Source organism: Macrosteles quadrilineatus, unplaced genomic scaffold (genome assembly GCF_028750875.1).
Source record: "Macrosteles quadrilineatus isolate MER2022 unplaced genomic scaffold, UCM_ALF_1.0 Scaffold_3__2_contigs__length_128488019, whole genome shotgun sequence".
Lineage (NCBI taxonomy): Eukaryota > Metazoa > Arthropoda > Insecta > Hemiptera > Cicadellidae > Macrosteles > Macrosteles quadrilineatus.
This window is the reverse complement of record NW_026542596.1, coordinates 2,541,991-2,560,007: the sequence shown is the minus strand read 5'-3', so window position 1 is coordinate 2,560,007 and position 18,017 is coordinate 2,541,991. Positions and strand designations below refer to the sequence as shown.

At 34.7% G+C, this 18,017-nt stretch overlaps 1 protein-coding gene across 2 annotated transcripts; it reads right to left on the bottom strand.

The window, feature by feature from the left end:
- Positions 1 to 952: 952 nt before the first annotated feature.
- Positions 953 to 17,339, bottom strand: LOC128990990 (ATPase H(+)-transporting accessory protein 2-like). 2 transcript variants are annotated; one of them, XM_054413682.1, is made up of 8 exons: positions 17,172 to 17,339; positions 13,524 to 13,651; positions 11,506 to 11,745; positions 8,218 to 8,346; positions 6,584 to 6,766; positions 4,421 to 4,486; positions 3,271 to 3,376; positions 953 to 1,386 (listed from the first exon to the last, which is right to left on the bottom strand). In XM_054413682.1, the coding sequence occupies exons 1-8, from the start codon at positions 17,212 to 17,214 to the stop codon at positions 1,307 to 1,309; spliced, it is 975 nt and encodes a 324-aa protein (XP_054269657.1). In that variant the 5' UTR covers positions 17,215 to 17,339; the 3' UTR covers positions 953 to 1,306. The 2 variants fall into 2 exon arrangements, with proteins under 2 accessions (XP_054269657.1, XP_054269656.1); XM_054413681.1 differs by having other exon boundaries at positions 4,415 to 4,486; positions 17,172 to 17,338.
- Positions 17,340 to 18,017: the final 678 nt, after the last annotated feature.

Below are 18,017 nucleotides of genomic sequence, written 5' to 3'. Positions count from 1 at the left end.
TCCCGCGACTGTATAGACTTGATCATCGTCTCCCGCGGCCAGGGAAATGTCGTCATCGTCTTGCGCAATAACGTTTATGGATACGGATTCAAAAACGTATATGGATAATGTTTCCCCCATGAATCGAATCATTATTGTGATAATCACTGAATCGAATTAGAATCCCGATGCATTTTCGATGCATCCCACACCCCTCAAATGTAATCCCGTCCCGATGATTGGGAATACACTATCCAGAAATTTGTTTAAAGTTTTGGGACCCGTTCATCCCTAATTTTGAAGGGTTAGATTATCCCGACCCTCGGCCGAAATTCACTACTTTTTCACGACTTTTCCCGTCCTTTCAAAATCCCCGGATTTATCCCAAATTTCCCGACTGGTAAACACCCTGACTGCATTATGTCACATCCTCTTTCACTTTCTTCTCCCCTGTATTACATTTTTTAACCTTTAACGTTTTTCCAGTCTACGCTTTATTTTTCAATAAAAGAAGTTTAAGGAGTACTGGCCTTGCCTCTGTGACGTAGTTGGTTGTTGGTTTCCGGCCGGCTAGCTTGGTGGGGGAGTGTAGCATCAGTTCAGTGTTTTGTTTTTATCTGTGTTTAGCTGTAAGATTGTAAATATAGCAATGTATTATCAGTTTTTCTTTCCAGTCCAGCGTTTTATATTTTTCAATTCTTGTTTCATTATGCACTTGATATTTTTATTGTTGTATATGTTGTAAATATTTGTTTCTTCAGCAAGAATTTTTTTTGAGACTGGCCACCTTTTGATGGCCAATTTAGATTAATGTAGCATTAGTACTTCTTCACTTGAGGAGTTTATCCACCTCCAGAAATGTTGTGTAGTTTAAAACAAGACACGTTGGAAAAGTCCAATTAAATAATATAACAAGTTTAAGGATTTAGACAAGAGTAGTAAATGATAAAGCAAATGGACAAACAGGAACGCATGAGGGATACACACTTGTCTTTATTTTAAAGAGTGTTAAAAACAAACAACCGAGAATTGAAATAAAATTACATTACTTTGAGTTTAAACAACTAGGTACATATTCAAATTTTACTGTACAAACAAATTACATTAGCAGATAACATTACGTCAAAATGAAAATGACACCATTTTATTTACAGCCAACACCCTAACTTTGACAGCTATTTAATCTGTGATCCATAACAACATTTACAACATGGAATGGTACAAGTTGATCTATGTTACGTGTTTATATTTACAAATAAAAATACTGCCTACGACTCTAAGTACCAGACGATCTAATTGTAAATTAACACAACAGTTCTGAAGTAGTTTAATTGTCTTTCTTCATACGAGTACTTGTCATTCTGTATATGATGGAGTCACGACCGGGATCCATGCATGCTGTCACCACTGTAAACAAAGGTATTTAGAAAAATTACAAAAAGTAAAATTATCATGGATAAACGTAAATGTGGTAAATCAATATTGGTCACTATGATGTAATCCACTGACTAAAATCCATTATCTGTTATCGGGATTCATTATCAGGGTGTCAAACAGTTACCGTTTATCATCTGTGATCTTTCGCAGAAAGTAATGATCTAGAGAGTGTGTAGCTCTCCTAACAATCTAAAGGTTGCCGGTTCGATCGTGAGCTAAGTCAGAAAACTTTTCTATATTTTCAATCTGGACCTTGCTGTTGGGTGTTAAATAAACAGTCCTGGCTACAGAAACAGCCAGTAGGTATTTTACTCCATTTTAGAGTTACTGTAGGATCTAAAGAATACCTTCACTCTTGTGTCAAAGTACACTAGGGATGGACGGGTCTCAATTTTCGAGATTCAAAAAATCTCATTAGTTCGAGCGAGATTGACTTTTTCAAGACAAGATTATAAAAAAAAAGAACGCCTTCTAGAAGGAAACGCAACATCAACACGCTCCTATATTGCGGGTATTGCAGAGACTTTCTGAAGGAGTTTTTTAACTGTGTACATCTGAAAAATCGGTTTATCTGGTAATTCGTTTATCCATTATGACCCTGGTCCCGTCTGTACTGGATATAATAGGTTTTACTGCACGGTATACTATATCATATCACTAAGAACAGAAATAAAATAACACCGTACAAGCTACTAAAATAATTTTCATTTGTCTCTTATAGACTGTTTTCTTTGTGATACAGTATTTTTAGTTGGGGTGTACATGTTACAGTTTTGGTTTTACATTAAAGATGTATTACTTAAGTTCCTGTAAGCTTTTGTTATTTTTGTAAGCTTTTATGTATCAACCTTTGTAATAAATAATTAGTTATTGTACATAAGTTGTTTTTAGCGAATTTCCCTGTAGGGAAGTAGCTATTACCGTAGGTGGCACAGTAAGACCTAGGCCCGGGACCGATTTACTTTTTCATTTTGATGTCCTCAGAGGTCAAAAACGCCAACTGTTCAAAATATTATGTATATATATATATTTATATTTGTGTCCGTGAACGTGATAACTTGAGTAATTTTTGTCAGACTTTAATAACATTTGGTTTAAACGTGTAAGGCGGAATAAACTTGAATGAGTTCGCGAACCAGCATGCTCGGGACCATAGGAACAGGGTTTTATGGAGAAAAATTGGTTTTTCTCATTTTTGACCTTCAAAACACAAAATTTCCCAATTTCGCTCTAGACCATTTCAAAAAGTTTAAATAAAAACAAATAATTGAGTATATTAAAGAGTTATTGTACGGTTGTTGGTTACAGATCAAATAAAACCACTCTAAATTTAAAATTCCCATTTTATTCTTATGGAGAATATTTTAAAATATTGTAGTTTGTTAACAGATATATTTTGATAAAAGTTGTAAACATTTATTTATTTTATTCTATGCTATTAATAATTTACAAAAAAAAAAAAAAAACATTATTAGCCTCCTTGTAGTAGCAGAGGTTAAACCAAATGTTATTTAAATAAATTTAATTTAAAATCAATTCAGGCAAATGAAAATTCGCTTAGTCTGCACGTTAACTGCGGTGGTGGTATTTAATAGTACTTTATTCTTATTTATTAACCATTGTGAAACTGCACAAACGAATAATTCCCGATATGAATGAAATCTGGAGTCTCGTCTAGAATTTTGATGAGAAAAAGAATCCAGTCTCGCCCATCCCTAAAGTACACTATGTTCCTATTAATCCTGATTTTCACTATGGCATGGATGCCCTTGTATCCTGGTGATATTTTCTAATAAACTGATGATGCCAACATCGTTATTATAACAAATCACTTCAATTTCAGCCATTACTCACTTGAAGTAGCAATTATGGACATGATGAAAGCAATGGTGAACCACAGAAAGATGTTGAAGAAGACTGGGTAGTTCTCATCATAGACAGGGGCCAGGTTCAGTTTAGCCTACGGGAAAAAGATAAAATTGTTTGTAGCAATTGTAAACATTTAAAAATCATGTTTCTAGCCCTTGAGCTGTTGGACATTATGCATCTATCTTTGTTGAGCTGTGACGGGATTACGTAAGTAATTCAGTCTTGCATGTTAACATTTACTATAATTGCTCTATAGCAAATTATTGTTGGTGAATTTCCCATATCCCATATTTCCCATATATAAGCTATTACCGTAGGTCTCATGGTAAGACCTAGACCCAGGACCGATTTACTTTTACGTACTATTGCGGTAGAGAACGTGTTAAAAAAAATGTGTTCTCACCCGATTTCCAACAGATTTTGAAGAAAAAAAAGATAAAATCATGACAGTTCCTGTTTAAACAAACTTTTCTATCTATTTATCTTTGTAACTTCTAGCTATATCAACTTGGATTTAATCCTTAATAGCTGTTACTGCAATGAGATAGAACGTTAGTAACTTTGTAAAAAAATTACGATTTTGTTCCAGAGAGAGAGAGTAGTTTGAAGCTTTTGGTAGAAAGCAGTACATTTTTCAAATGAAGAATTTATACCTTAGTTTGACTTCAGTAGTCCCATATGTCCAATTAGCCCAGGTGGTTAGGCTATATAAGAATGGATTCAATCCTTCTGTTACTATATGGAAAATAGTGTAGGCCCGTAATAAAAGTCATAATAATAATAAAGGTAATGTTAGCCCGTAGTAAAGTCACAACTTCAGCCAGTTCATAAGACTCAAAAGTATGTCGGGCGAAGCTGACGTGCAACAGCTAGTTTATAACATGAAGTTATTATAGGCTTACTAGTGTAAATTTGTTACTATTCTTGTGATCGATGGAGTAAATTGGTTTTACCTATGTTTCCATGTTGTGTACATGTTACTATGTGGGTTCATCAATGTGAACCCTTTGTGATGCTTTAGCATAAAATGATGACAATAGACTTATATCTGTGTAAGTTATAGTATTACAATTTTATCCGAATTAAAAAACCTCACAAACCATGTCACTGTTGTATCAAAAGTACTTACAGTTACCTCATCAGCAGCTCGTCTGAACCTTCTAGTGTGAGCCGCATCACTGAGCAGTACGAGCACGAGGGTCTGGAAACAAGTTAACATTGAATTGTCTGTCCGCTTCTAGGCCCTTAAAACACATTCTATTAAATACAATTTTAGGTGGGTTGCTAGCCTAGTGGTTAGCGTCTCAGATTTTGGTACAGGAGGGATAAGTTCGATTCCTAGAAAATTCTCACAAAAATATGGGTTTGAATTGAACCACTTTACCCAAAATCTTTCGATCGCAGCAAAACTCGGGATGATTTCCTGCGGTCCCGGCAACGTCTGTGATGATTTCCCCCAATCACAGCAACACCCTTGATCGATCTCTTACAATGTCGGACATCCGTGATCCTATATTCTGATAGAGGCAAAACTCAATATGATTCCCCGCGGTTGCCGCATTGTCCATGATGATTTCTTACGATTGCAGCGACTTCTGTGATTTAATTTCTTACGATTGCGGCAAATCCGTGATCATTTACTATGATCGCAGCTATGTCCGGGATCATTTATTACGGCAACGCCCATGATAATTTATTAAGATCAAGGGCAACATCCGTGATTCGTGATAGTTTCCCGCAGTCGCGATTTTTGATGACGAAAAACCCTGGAAAAAAATCTTAAATTTTGTGTGGTTTTTTTTGGTGATTCCAAAATTCAAATCTTGCCTTGTTCCTTACAAAATTTACTTACAATTCACGATTTCCAGGTTTACTGGACACCTGCTATAGGTAAACATGAATTATAAATATTAAGATTACACAAACGTTTTACAGCTTAAATACAAGTATTAAACACAAGCAATAAAAGTATTTGAATTGTTTGTATTTTGCAACACCATTGGCAGTTGTTGGAGAATTCCCCATATAAGGAATAAGCTATTACCGTAGGTCTCATCTTACGACCTGGACCCAGGACCAATTTACTTTTTCATTTTTATTTCACCAGAGGCCAAAATCATTATCCGTTCATATTCATATATATTATATGTGGGTCCGTTAGCGCGATAACTCGAGCAAAAATTATCTAAATTTGATGAAATTTGGTACAAAGGTATTGTAAACCTACGTTTATTCAAACAAATTCGCGAATCAGCATGATCGGACTATGGGAACAGTGTTTTTTGTTTTTTTTTTTTTGGGGGGGGGGGGTTATGGGGTAAATAGGGGTATTTTTGACCCTCAAAAGATCAAATTTCCCAATTTCTCTCAAAACTAGTTTAAAAAGCTTGAAAAAAACAAATAATTTAATTTAGTGAATTGAAGTTTTTGTGTACGGTTATTGGTTACAGAAAAGATTTTAAAAATTGTAAAATTAAAATTACCATGTTAATTTTGTGGGGACACTGTTTATTCTTATGAGTAAACTGTTGTAGTTTACTTGTTTATGGATATATTTTGATCAAACTTGGTAAATATTTATTTTAAACAAAGCTATTAATATTTTACCAAAAAACACACTCATACCCTCCTTGTAGCAGCAAACCTAGGTACTTGTTAAACCTGTTATTTAAATAGATTTAAATGTAAATCCAATCAGGGAAATGGAAATTCGCTTAGTCTGCAGTTTTGCTGCGGCGGGGGTATTATGTTTTTGTAACAGAATGTCCAAATTCTTGTTTTGATACATTGTAGTATGAGTAGCCTCCGGATTGTGAATAATAGCTAATGATAGTGGTTTAAATACCTTATTCTGGCAATCCAATTGTTGTATTCCACAACCAGTTTCAACCTACTAGGAGGTCATCATAAGGTGCGTACAAGGATGATTACTTCACATGAAGGTCGTCAGGATTAGGTATTTGGTCAGTATTTCAACAGTTTTTTACACTTACACATATACACGAACAAACACATAGCACGCACACACATACGGCCGATAAAATACACTGTCATCATAACCTCCTAGCAAGCAGGTTGAAACTAGTTGTGGAATACAACAATTGGATTGCCAGAATAAGGTATTTAACCACTATCATTAGTTTTGATACAGTCTAATGTCTCTTGCAACACAACATATTTAACAAATAGCTAAGTAATAATGTGCATCTTAGTCTGGAAGCGACATTGGTCGATTATTGTTACTAAGGCACAGTTTTTTAAACCAACAGCAACTGATGTAATCTCCAAATTTTACTACCTTGTTGTTGTAAGCCCGTTCAAAAACTTCCTTAGTCCTGTCAATAGCAGACACAACCATGTTCTTGGCTTCGTTGGCAGCCTCAGAATTGTCACCGTAGATGTCGACAATAGGGTGAAGGCCTCGCAGATTCAACCAGTACAGATCTGGCAAACCGTCAAGTGGAACTCCCTTCTCTTCAACCTAAATAAATACAGGAATTCTTCCTTATTTTGTCTATGATTAGTATCATAGTTTATTAGTTTGCGATAAGTTTTGTTTTCAGCTTGATTATAAGTTTGCATGTTCAACAACAGTAATTGACAACAGAAAAAATTCTCAGTGGCTCAATTGAAGCATTTTAATGATAATTTTGCATAACCAACCAGATCAATTGAGACCCAACTCCATCAGATTGGTCAAAGATCCAGATAATTAAATTTTTCAAGACATATTATATAAGGCACTTATATAAGATGACTTATTACCCACTGATCAATGTGTCACTATAATAGAGAACTTCATTGGGAGTCGAAGTGGAACAAAAACCAGTTTTTACTGAGTATTTTACATATTTATGTCTGTGACCAATCATTAAAAAAGAAGGGCAAATAAAGATTATATTTAAAACTAAAATTGAAAGACCAGAACTTCTTGGGCAGTTGTAAAGAAGGAGTTGGGTCACAATAAACAAAATAATGAGATACTATGGGTGTGTCTATTCCGATACCGATACCAGTAACACCAGCGCAATTGGAAAATTACCGCTATTGCCGCAAATGCGCAAGATGACAACGGCGTTTCCGTGACCACGTGAGATGTAGATGACGTCTACACAGCCGCAGGAGATGTTTATGATTCTACGGTGGAAAACGAGACGATGATGTCTACACTACCAAGGAGATGTTAATGATTTTGCCGCTATTGCGGATGAGCAATGTGTCTACACTGCCGCAGAAGATGTTCAATGATTTTTCTGCGATCGCAGACGACAACGATGACAATTCCGTCGCGGGAGTCAATGGTGATGTCTACATGGCCACGCTCACCATTATCCGCGACCGTGAAAGTCAGTGATGATGTTTCCGTAATTGAGGAAGATATTTCGGATTTTGCAGCTATCCCAGAAGACAAAGATGACTACTGGCAATGATCACAATATTACCTTGAGTTTGGCTTGACTGAAAATGTCATTCGAGCACACCTCTATAATATCATTTTCTTTTTGATTTTTGTTAGATCCTCATTTATATTTAATATGGTAGTTTTTTCATGTATTTAGAATGGTTTTAACTTAAACTGGCTAGTTGGAATGCATCATTGCTGCATAAATTTTTTTCTTTACTTGAAATACCCCATTATCTCTAAATTAGGACATAAAGACAGGGGTTGGTGTAGTATAACCACCATTCAGAAAATTTGGTAAAACAATAAAAAAAATGGTATCAGTATTGAGAATCGATAAATTTTGGTATTGACACATCACTTTGAGATACCATATCATATTCAGAGCAGCCTAATAAAATGCCAATCTTTAAAAACTCTAACAAATGATTTTTATTATTATTTTGTTACTTAAGTATTTCAGCAGCAGTAGCTCCGAATAAGAACAAGGCATGGATGCTCATGGTTCATAACTCCAAAAAATAGCTTACCTTGTCCAAAACTGCCCTCCAAGTGCTGATTTGGCTGATAAAACCAGAGTCATCGTCTTCTTCTTCATTCAAGAACTTGACAGTTGGTCTGTTTGCTTTCAAACTGCCTTTGTTGAGGTTGATTTCGCTCTGCAAATCATTTTGCTTTCAAAGAGAAAATTCCAAATATTTGTTTGTGTTAATGTTAAAATCAAAAGAATACTAGCGCTTAGTTCAACAACAGCAAATTCATTCAAGATACGCTAAGGCCCGGTTCACACAAGCAACTTATCTAGCTGACTAGGTCAAATGGAGCCGTTCACACAGACATAGGGCAATGGCGATCGAGCCGCGTTTGAGCTCGGTATCGCAAACCATCGTCAGGCCCCGCTTCCCACCCACTTGTCGTGACTCATCGCAGCTAGCTAGTCACCCACTCCAGCGGCGTAGCAGTACACGTAGCCATATGGGAGCGTTCATGTGAGCGGTCAGTCGTCGCTCAGCAGCTTGCATTCTTCCCTTTGTTCTCATTGTGCGCCAGTGATGGATCCGAGTGGCTTTGATATCGATATTTTCATCGAATCGGTTAAGCAACTACATTGTGTCTTTGGAACACTTGTCTTTTGAAATATCATGATAAAGTTAAGAAGATGGGCGTGGGAGGAAGTTTATTATGTTTTTGTACTCAGACTTCAAATCAAAGAAAAATAAATTTAATAAATTCAAAAAATCCTCGTTGCTATAATACAAAATTATTTTTTGGTTACAATTTAGTATTTAGTTTGGTTTCCGTTATAGTAAAACAGCATTATTGATTGAAAGAAAATTGCATACAACTTATGGTAATTGTATAACAAGTCCAACAATACGAATAAACAAAATATAAATTGACTAGTTGTTGTACCCGTGCTTTGCAACGAGAAGAGGACACAAAATAGAAACATTTTAATCTTTACATCTGTTGCATGTAATAGTTACACATCTGCCAACGCTTTTAGAAACAAAATTCAACTTTTATGGCCTTAATAGAAACGTTTAAGATATGACTTTTAAATCTGGTAGTGGATACCACCATTTTGGTTTTGATTAATTTTAAATCTTTAAAAGCTGATATGAGAAAAACTGACAAAATCTTCGAATAAAACTTTGACATACATGATTTACCTTCATCTCCCTTAATTACATATCTTTCAATTTATTATTGACATTTTAAATTTCAATTTTGAAGTTGCAAAAATACTAATTATTAAATTTAAATGAAATTTTTTTTAAATTTTACTCTTCTTTATATTAAACTAGCTGAACCCGGCAGACGTTGTCTTGCCTTTGACTATTTATAATCCCGCGGGCTTTGCCCCGTTTAACTTCTTAATTTTCAAGATGATCTCGTTCGTATGGCTCAATCACGTCCTGGTTGAAGTTCGTTCGCTACGCTCACTCACCTTTAGGTTGGAGCTAGTTCGCTACGCTCACTCACCTTTAGGTTGGAGCTCTTCACAATAGCAAAACTAAGTCAGCTGTTATAAACTTTAGAAATATTGCTGTGCCTCATCAATATTCAATACTGTCTTTTGAAATATTAAAGAAACTCATGGTGGAAGGAAAAAACATAGGTGTGCTATTCCCGTCACATTCTGACGTCACTCGGATTGCAAACAAAAGATCACCTGATTGTAAATGTCAAATTTATCATGTATTTGTTTTTATTTGATTGTTATTGTTTTTATAATAATAAAAACAATAACAACCAAATCAAAACAAATACATATACTAATTGGACAGTTACAATCACGTATTTTAGTGTTGCTTTAATTAATCAATCTTTCATCAAAGCTGGCTCTTGGGGCCTGTGAATTGCGGAATATTGTCTCCTCTGCGTTATATAATGCGTTCAGTTAACATTTCCAACATGAACGATTTGGTCTGGAACTTGAATCTCATGACCAGATCACCAAAATGTGGCACAAAGTATGCCACAAGAATTTATTTAAAGTAGCCTCCAAATTCATACAAAACATCTATACATTGTAATTTTCATACTGTTTCCATGAAATCATATAAATAACATTATTTTCATAACTTAGACGCTTTTAAAAATCCAAAGCAGAGCCAAAGTTGATACAGCAATGGTTATAGAATCTTTTTTTTTCTATAATCATTGAAATAGTTTTAGAATAAATAATCCATGATAAAAGGTTAGATTAAAATAAACCTACCTCATAGTTATGGAAAATATTATATTTAATTTCTTTGTATCAGCTGTCTGAAATAGTGAAATATACAGTTTAGCAGTTCTTCTTGTTTACATTGAAATGTCAAAGTATATGTAAACATTGTGAGAGTATTCTCATTGCAGCCATGGAGACCAACCAATATTTACTTTTAAAATGTTCACCTCAGAACTGTTAAAGCCAAAGGGGCAAAGCCTACGGTCAGTATCGAAATGTGAATAGTCCTATAATGGTCCTTGGTATGGTAGCTATATTTTTGTAAAATTTAAGCCCAGTTGGTTCAGTAGTTTTTGCACCTATTAGTAACACACATACAGACAGACACCATTAGATTTTTATATAATAGTATAGAAGTATAGATATAGATATAGATAACTGACTGAGAGGTTTCTAAAATAATTTGATATTGGCCTATATCCTCTTAACAATGATGTTTTTTCAACCAAACTTTATATTAGTTTTATTGCTGGTTTGATAGGTGAATTTCATTATTCTAATGAAAATTTAGTTTCAAAAAACTTTGATGATTGTCTAAATCATCTTTATTGTCCAACACATCAGCGTAACAAAAACATCAGCCACTTATCATTGACGCAAAAACTTCAAATATTTACAGAAAAACATTGATGTATCGAAAACATCGTTTATCGATGCACATTCATTTACGTCACACCTGCGATCTAGTCCGTGGACTCCACGCTCGTGTGAACCGGTGTATCGCCGGGTCGCGAGGAATGCTAGTCAATGCAAGTCAGCTAGATAAGTCGCTCGTGTAAACCGGGCCTTATACAAAATTATCTCTCTAGACCAGACACAATAACAGCATAAGAATGCTTGTCTATCCATTCTACTAGACTAAAAAATAGTAGTAACCCAACACCCTAGTACAAGCATGACTACTAAGGTGAAGCACACATAAATGTTTAAGCCTTTATTTAAATTTATGCTCTCATGGATAGTTGATAGTTGCAAGTCGTGGGTGTGTTATGTATGTTATGTTCCTCTTGGTAGCTGACGAATTCATTTCTAGAACTAAAGAGTATTCCACCAAATTTCAGCCAAAAAGATTATTACATACAGCTCTTAAGTCGTCCTCTAAGTTCAACTCCACCAAGCTTTGGTTTTCTCCGTAAGGGTAGCGCTCCAGGATCTTGGATTCAAGGGTAGCCCAGATTTCATCCGATGGTGAATCAGCAACATACGGGAACTTGTGTCCGTCAGTGATCGGTAGTGACGCCACTCCATGAACGGCAATCACCACTACGGACTCGGCAAAGTTAAACGGACTTGTAATGTACACTCCAGGCCAGTCGCTCATCTAAACAATAACATAACTTAGTAGGCCTATTGAAAATGACTGACATGATGATAATGACTCAATGGGAGGGATTGTATTGGAAAGTTAACTTCAAACCCTTTGCCAGTCACAGCCAAAGAGTTACTGTATTCAATTCCATTATATTCTTTATATTATATTTCTTTCTTCTTCTTATAAGCCTAATACAGAAGGGTAAAGGTGTTAAACTGTTCATTAAACACCTAAAAAATATAACTATTATTAATAAATGATTATCAAAATCTGAATGGAAAGACAGTATTAAAATGATTGCAAAAGTGGTGCAAGTGTGTGTTCTCCACAACAGAAATCAGGACAACAACCGCTGAAGCCTGTGGCGACATTGAAACCCTAGCACACGTGGCTTTTTTTCCGTTTGGTGAACTTCTATGAAACAAAAGACACCACAACATTAGAACTAGAAGTATTATAGAAAAATATATAATACAAAGAGATGTACATTGATATGTACAAGTACATTGACATTTTATGTTCATTATTTTATCTAAATTTGTTGCCATATCCACTTTTATGATGGTTTATTATGGTTATGTCTATCACTTGTTTAATTATGGTGTGATCTTCTGGGGAAATTCAGATAGGAGAAAAAAAAATTTTAATGCGGAAGAGAACTATCCCTATTATTTTTGGAATTAAAGGAAAAATCCTGTAGGACTAAGAGTATTTTTTTAATCACAAAATTCTTACTTTTCCCAGTACATACATATATAGTTTGATTTTGTACATACGACAAAAGTTATCAAATTTTCCAAATAACTCTGATTTTCACAACTATAACAAAAGACAAAAGAATAGCCTTACATACCCTAGACATAGCACTTCCACCATTGAACATTCTCCATATTACTCTGGTATAAAATTGTAGCCTGCCTAGCACCATAAAGGGTTTGACAGATTTTTAAAGATTTAAAACCAGTTTATTCAAATTGTTGTCAGATAAATGCTGCTACAAGATTGGGGACTTTTTAAATTAACTATTAGTATTTCAAATCAATAGTTAGTTGTAATGGTTGCACCATAAGTAGTTGTAGGGGAGAAAGTGTGTACATATAGATTATTGCTCTTAATAATTTAGTGCTATAAATATGCCAAATGTATAGTTATGTTTCATTATTGACTTGACACAATTCATGTATACAAATGTGCTGTTTGAATAAAGGATTTTTTTCATTCGATTTGATTTTGATTTGATTGTAATTTCTACGACAGTAGCACATGAAGAGTAGACATTTTGTTAATTGAAAGGCAAATAAACGGTATCAGCATTCTGACACATACTTTCTCCCATAAGTTTGTCAACAACCTTTATCATGTGTAAACGGTGAGAGTAAATATACGGAAATGGGATTTGTTCAATTTTGTTCAGAATTTAAAGGACTATATAACATGCTAAATTTTTATCAAAATCGTTCGGGTTATTTTGGGGAAAATCCGATTTTTCTGTTATTTTATGGAGGTTTTATGGGAAAATTACATAATTTACAATAACTTTTGAACCGTAATTTTTACAGAAATGGGATTTGTACCATTTTGTTCAGAATATAAAGGACTATAACATACTAAAGTCACTTTACTTAGTTAGTGATTATACTATTCTCTAAGACTTGGCATACTTTGAAGTAAGTATTTTAATCTGATTATGAATGCAAGATGGGTGGGATGGATGGAATGTCTACTTCAGTATCCAAACCTTACCGCATTATACAAAAGCTTAGTTCAGATTAATAGCCCCAACTCACCGGGTAGGTGGTAAAGCCAAGACTAGTAGACAATATATCCTTGACAATATAAGAGTCACATTCTGCGTGTCCTCGGAATTCCAGATTTGGAGATTTACTGACAATTATCACTTCCCCATCTCCGAAAACTGTACAGAAAAAATATACAAGTTTAGAAATATCATTTTTGCCCCTTACACAATGATCCAGGTACAAAATCAAACCAATAAGAATATCAAGTACAATCCAATTTATGTAACATATAGAGGTGTTTCATCAAATACAATATTCATGGATTTAAAAAAATATTACAACTTTATAAATTTTTAAATTAAATACATTTTTTTATTAATGGTCAATGGTTGTACATTCTCATTACTACTGCTATAGCTTTCTGTTCTTAAGATTACTCTTATAAACACTCCTCCACTGGTTGAAAAAAAGACTTTGGTATGATCGTCTGAATAGTTTAGAAACGTGCTATGTTATTTAAACTAGTTATATTCATTACCGGTATGCATTTATAGCATCTCAAAAGCATTTGGCATTCCTACCTTCAATTTATAAACAAACTAGCTTTCTGAGTCTCGATACAATTTTTGTTACACCCAAATGTACATTTACAAGTATATTATAGTCGAGCTGAAGTAATCTCAGCCTGAGCATTATTGAAACTCTTCTCAACAATGTCCAACTCTTCATCAGTTTGTAAGCTGTTTATCAAACATAAACACTGTGCTTTCAGTTTTTTTTTCTTTTCATCCAAAGACTCGATTTCCTGTTCACAGGTTACATTTACTTGCTCATCATAGTCATGTTCTGATGTAATGAAAAAATGTCCCTTATTTTGTTCAGTGCCGGTACTAGGATAATCACAAATCAATTCAGTATCACTAGAACAAATAATTTCATTTGTGTCACCGATTGTCTCCTCAAACGAAACAATCTGATCAGCAAAATCTTTGTCGTCAATCATTTTACACTCATCTTCATATTCATCGTCATTTGAATGCACCCCAAATGCTCTGGTATTCAAAGATTGTCTGATGTTATAAAGATCTTGTTTTGTTAAAAGATGAATTCGTCCAAGTGAGGATTCTGTTGTGGATTCCCTTACTTTATTTAAAATCTCATCAAATGGAACATTATTCACAATATCCTTTGCAATACATTTCCTCTCTTTTTCAGTCAAGCTTAAATGGCAAATGTTATTGTCATGCCCTATGTGTGTACTAACAAATTTAACTTTACACAATCCGTCTTCAGCTTCTATTACCTTAATGCTAGAGGGACATGTACCGTTTATCTTTTTACTTTCCTTAGGTCTTTTCTTTCCATTAGCATTAGGAACATAATAACCAGTACGATGGCATTTAAAAAATTGCCTTTTTGTATTATCAGCTCCTCTATAGATACCAGCTCTTTTTGGATATGTAACACATGTGTCCTTTTCCACCTCTTCTTTCCACTTATCAAACACAATGCGTGTTGGGAATGTAAATTCACTGACATTGATCCGTATGTTGTGTGTAGTTTCAATATGTTTGGTAAAATCCTCGTTCACTGAGGTCGAGAATTCACATAATGGGCATTTCCAGGTTGGCCAAGTCTTTTCCCTTGGTAAGGTACGATGCGCCTCATGTTCGTGGCGTCTCAAATTTTTTTTGAACTTAAATTTTTTGTCACACAAGTTACAATGATGTTCTAGACTGACTTCATTCATTGTACCTAAGATCTTTTTTTCTTCGTACATGCAATTTTTATATAGGCCCTATTATATTATATATAAGTTTAAGCTGTCTGATATTTATTCTGTATTAACTTCATCATTTCATCACCAAACTAAAGTCTATTGCTTCTGGCCTTCATAAACCACGCTATAAAAAGGTTTCAAGACATTAACCTTAAAATCTGTATTGAGACTATGTACCCTCATAAAACTGGTAAAAAAGTAAGGTTTTTAAAATCTTTGTTTGAAGACTTTCTTTAGGGGATACTACTAACAGATTATTTAAATAAATTTTTACCTATTAAGCTTAACAAAATAAAACTAAGACAATCTGTTTTAAATTCAGAGCTTCAAAATTGAAAATCAACTTAACCAATTTAGACTAGAGCTAATTACCATTATAATGGTAAAACTATTCAGTAAAACTCTCACAATAATAACACAGTGTGCTTCAAAAATATTTTCGGTACACAATACACACAGGCACAGTGCTGTGTGTAGCCTATGTTATCAAAGATTGTAGGTGTGTTGCTAGCCTGGTGGTGAGTGTCTCGGACTTTGGTGCTGGAGAACAGGGTTCGATTCCAGGCACATTCGTAACACATAACTTATGGACCGCTTTCTCTAAAAGCATTAATTGAGTTACGCTGTAACTTATCTCTCCTCTAAAAGTACCCAATATTGTCGACATCAAGGAAAATAAAGACAACAACAATGAGAGACTTGAATAAGTATGCTAGGTAATGAAATAACTTGGGAGCAAAAACCAGAACACTGAACTTAAAACAAGTTAGTTTTTGTGGAAAGTACGCTACCGGTACTTATGCTCCTATCACAATAAAGGACCTGTAGTCATCCACCGAAGTGGTCAGGACAGTACTGGAGAGTATATGGCAATGTCGGTGGTTGCGACTAGACCCAACTAGGCCTATATTAACTTAGGTAGCCTACCTAATGATTTTTTTCCCAATTTAGCCGCCGCTTATCGTTTGATTCATGACGAAACGAGGAAAGTCCTACAAACATATTTATGATAACCCAACCTAACATAACCGCCGCAGCGCGCTGTATAAGCGTGGCCTCCTGATAATACCAAAGTAGGCTAAGCTATTTTATTAGGCCTACCTATTTTGATGGGATTTTTTTATTCCTTTTTTGGCATTAGCCAATATATTTTAAGTTAAAATTAGGTAACCCGAGTGGTGTCTTCGGTCGGTGAGTCCGATGACGTATTTACTTGGATTTTAGTGTGTAAATATTGAGGTGCAGATCAACGTTCCTAAGACATTGAAATGATTGAGAATTGAGTTTAAACCTACCGTATTTTTTGTCTCTGCAGAAAGATTTTCACACTAACTTATTGTTTACAAGAGAAAATCTAGTTTCTAGTGATATATAAATTAGGTCGGCCTAACATAGGCTGCTATAGGCCTACTTACGTTGCCTATGGTCACCCTATTATGCATAGGCCTAATTACCCAATTAAGTGACAACTATTCTGGTGGGTTTTGTTAGGTAGCCTACCCAAGTAACCTAAGTTAAGTTAGGCCTAACCTTGACCTAGGCCTGGCACTAGGATGATGACACAGGATTGTTTTAGTGGTTTAAAATTAAACAAGTTAATCGGCTGAACAATTACTTATTGATTGAGCTCAAGTTATGATTGTGAAATCAAGCCCTCCATTATCGAAGAGCAAAGTAATTCAAATGGCCCTGTCCTCTTTAGGCCTAGTATACATTCTACAATGTTGCCTTTATGGTTTTGACGTTTGTTTGGTGATAGAACTTAAATAGGATTTAAACTTTAAAAAGCAAACGTAGGCTCAAGTGAAATGATTTAAACAATTTCTTAGATGGACCTATCCATTTGCAAACTAGGCCTAGGCCCAGGCCCATAGGAAAGATAAGCTATAAAGTAGATAAGTTAAACTGTATCTTACCTCCAACTGAAAATAACACATTAAGAATTACAACCAACTTCATAGCTATATTAATCAAGGGTACACAGTCTCAAATATGTGGTGGATTTTAAGGTAAAATTATAGTGATTAGGGAAGTTTATCCTGAATAAGTCACCAACTAACAGGCTAGCTAAGCTAAGGAAGGCAGAAGACAATTACAATTTCAATGGGTCGTGGCGGGGTGTGGGAGGAGAAGAAGTGGTCAGCTGATATGTCATGTGATTTCACTGATTTGCCATGGATACAGGTAATGCGTTTCAACAGTGTAAAAGAAATTTGTCAAATCATAGCAATGATTTTGAAAAGGTAGTAGTATTAAACTTACTACACATAGCACTCTTTACTTTTACTGAATGAATGTGACAATATTAGTATTGTTATGAAATAGGCCCCTAGAGTTTGGACCCTTCTCAAACTAATATTATAAGAAAATCAGCTGATCATCTATTGCAAATCTAATGGAAATTACAAATTACAAGTTAAAGCTTGTAACTTGTAGTTTATTATGAAACGGACCCCATTGACGTGAAATGATAAAAGTATCTAATATGTGGGCGGCGGGACTGGCAGTACAAAAAAATTTAAAGTTCCGCTTTAATCCCATAACAATAGTTTTTTTCTTAAAAACAATGTGGTCAAAATCTTGAAATCGCAATAGATAATCCAAAATATTGATCTAAAGGGTGCCAGTCAGTTTGATGGTGTAAATAAGAGATTTTGAAAAATCAAATTATCAGTTTTAGAATTGATTTTTTTTTATAGACAATGTGAAACACTTCGGTATTGACACCTTTGGCTTATATCATAAAGTGAAGCATTGACTTA

Excerpts from the sequence above, each read along its gene's own strand:
- LOC128990990 (XM_054413681.1), bottom strand. The coding sequence starts at position 17,214 with ATGAAGTTGGTTGTAATTCTTAATGTGTTATTTTCAGTTGGAG. Across the intron at positions 8,347-11,505 it reads TAGAGGACGACTTAAGAGCT|AGCGAAATCAACCTCAACAA; the intron begins GTATGTAATAAT and ends AATGATTTGCAG. Across the intron at positions 6,767-8,217 it reads GGAGGGCAGTTTTGGACAAG|GTTGAAGAGAAGGGAGTTCC; the intron begins GTAAGCTATTTT and ends GTATTTATTTAG.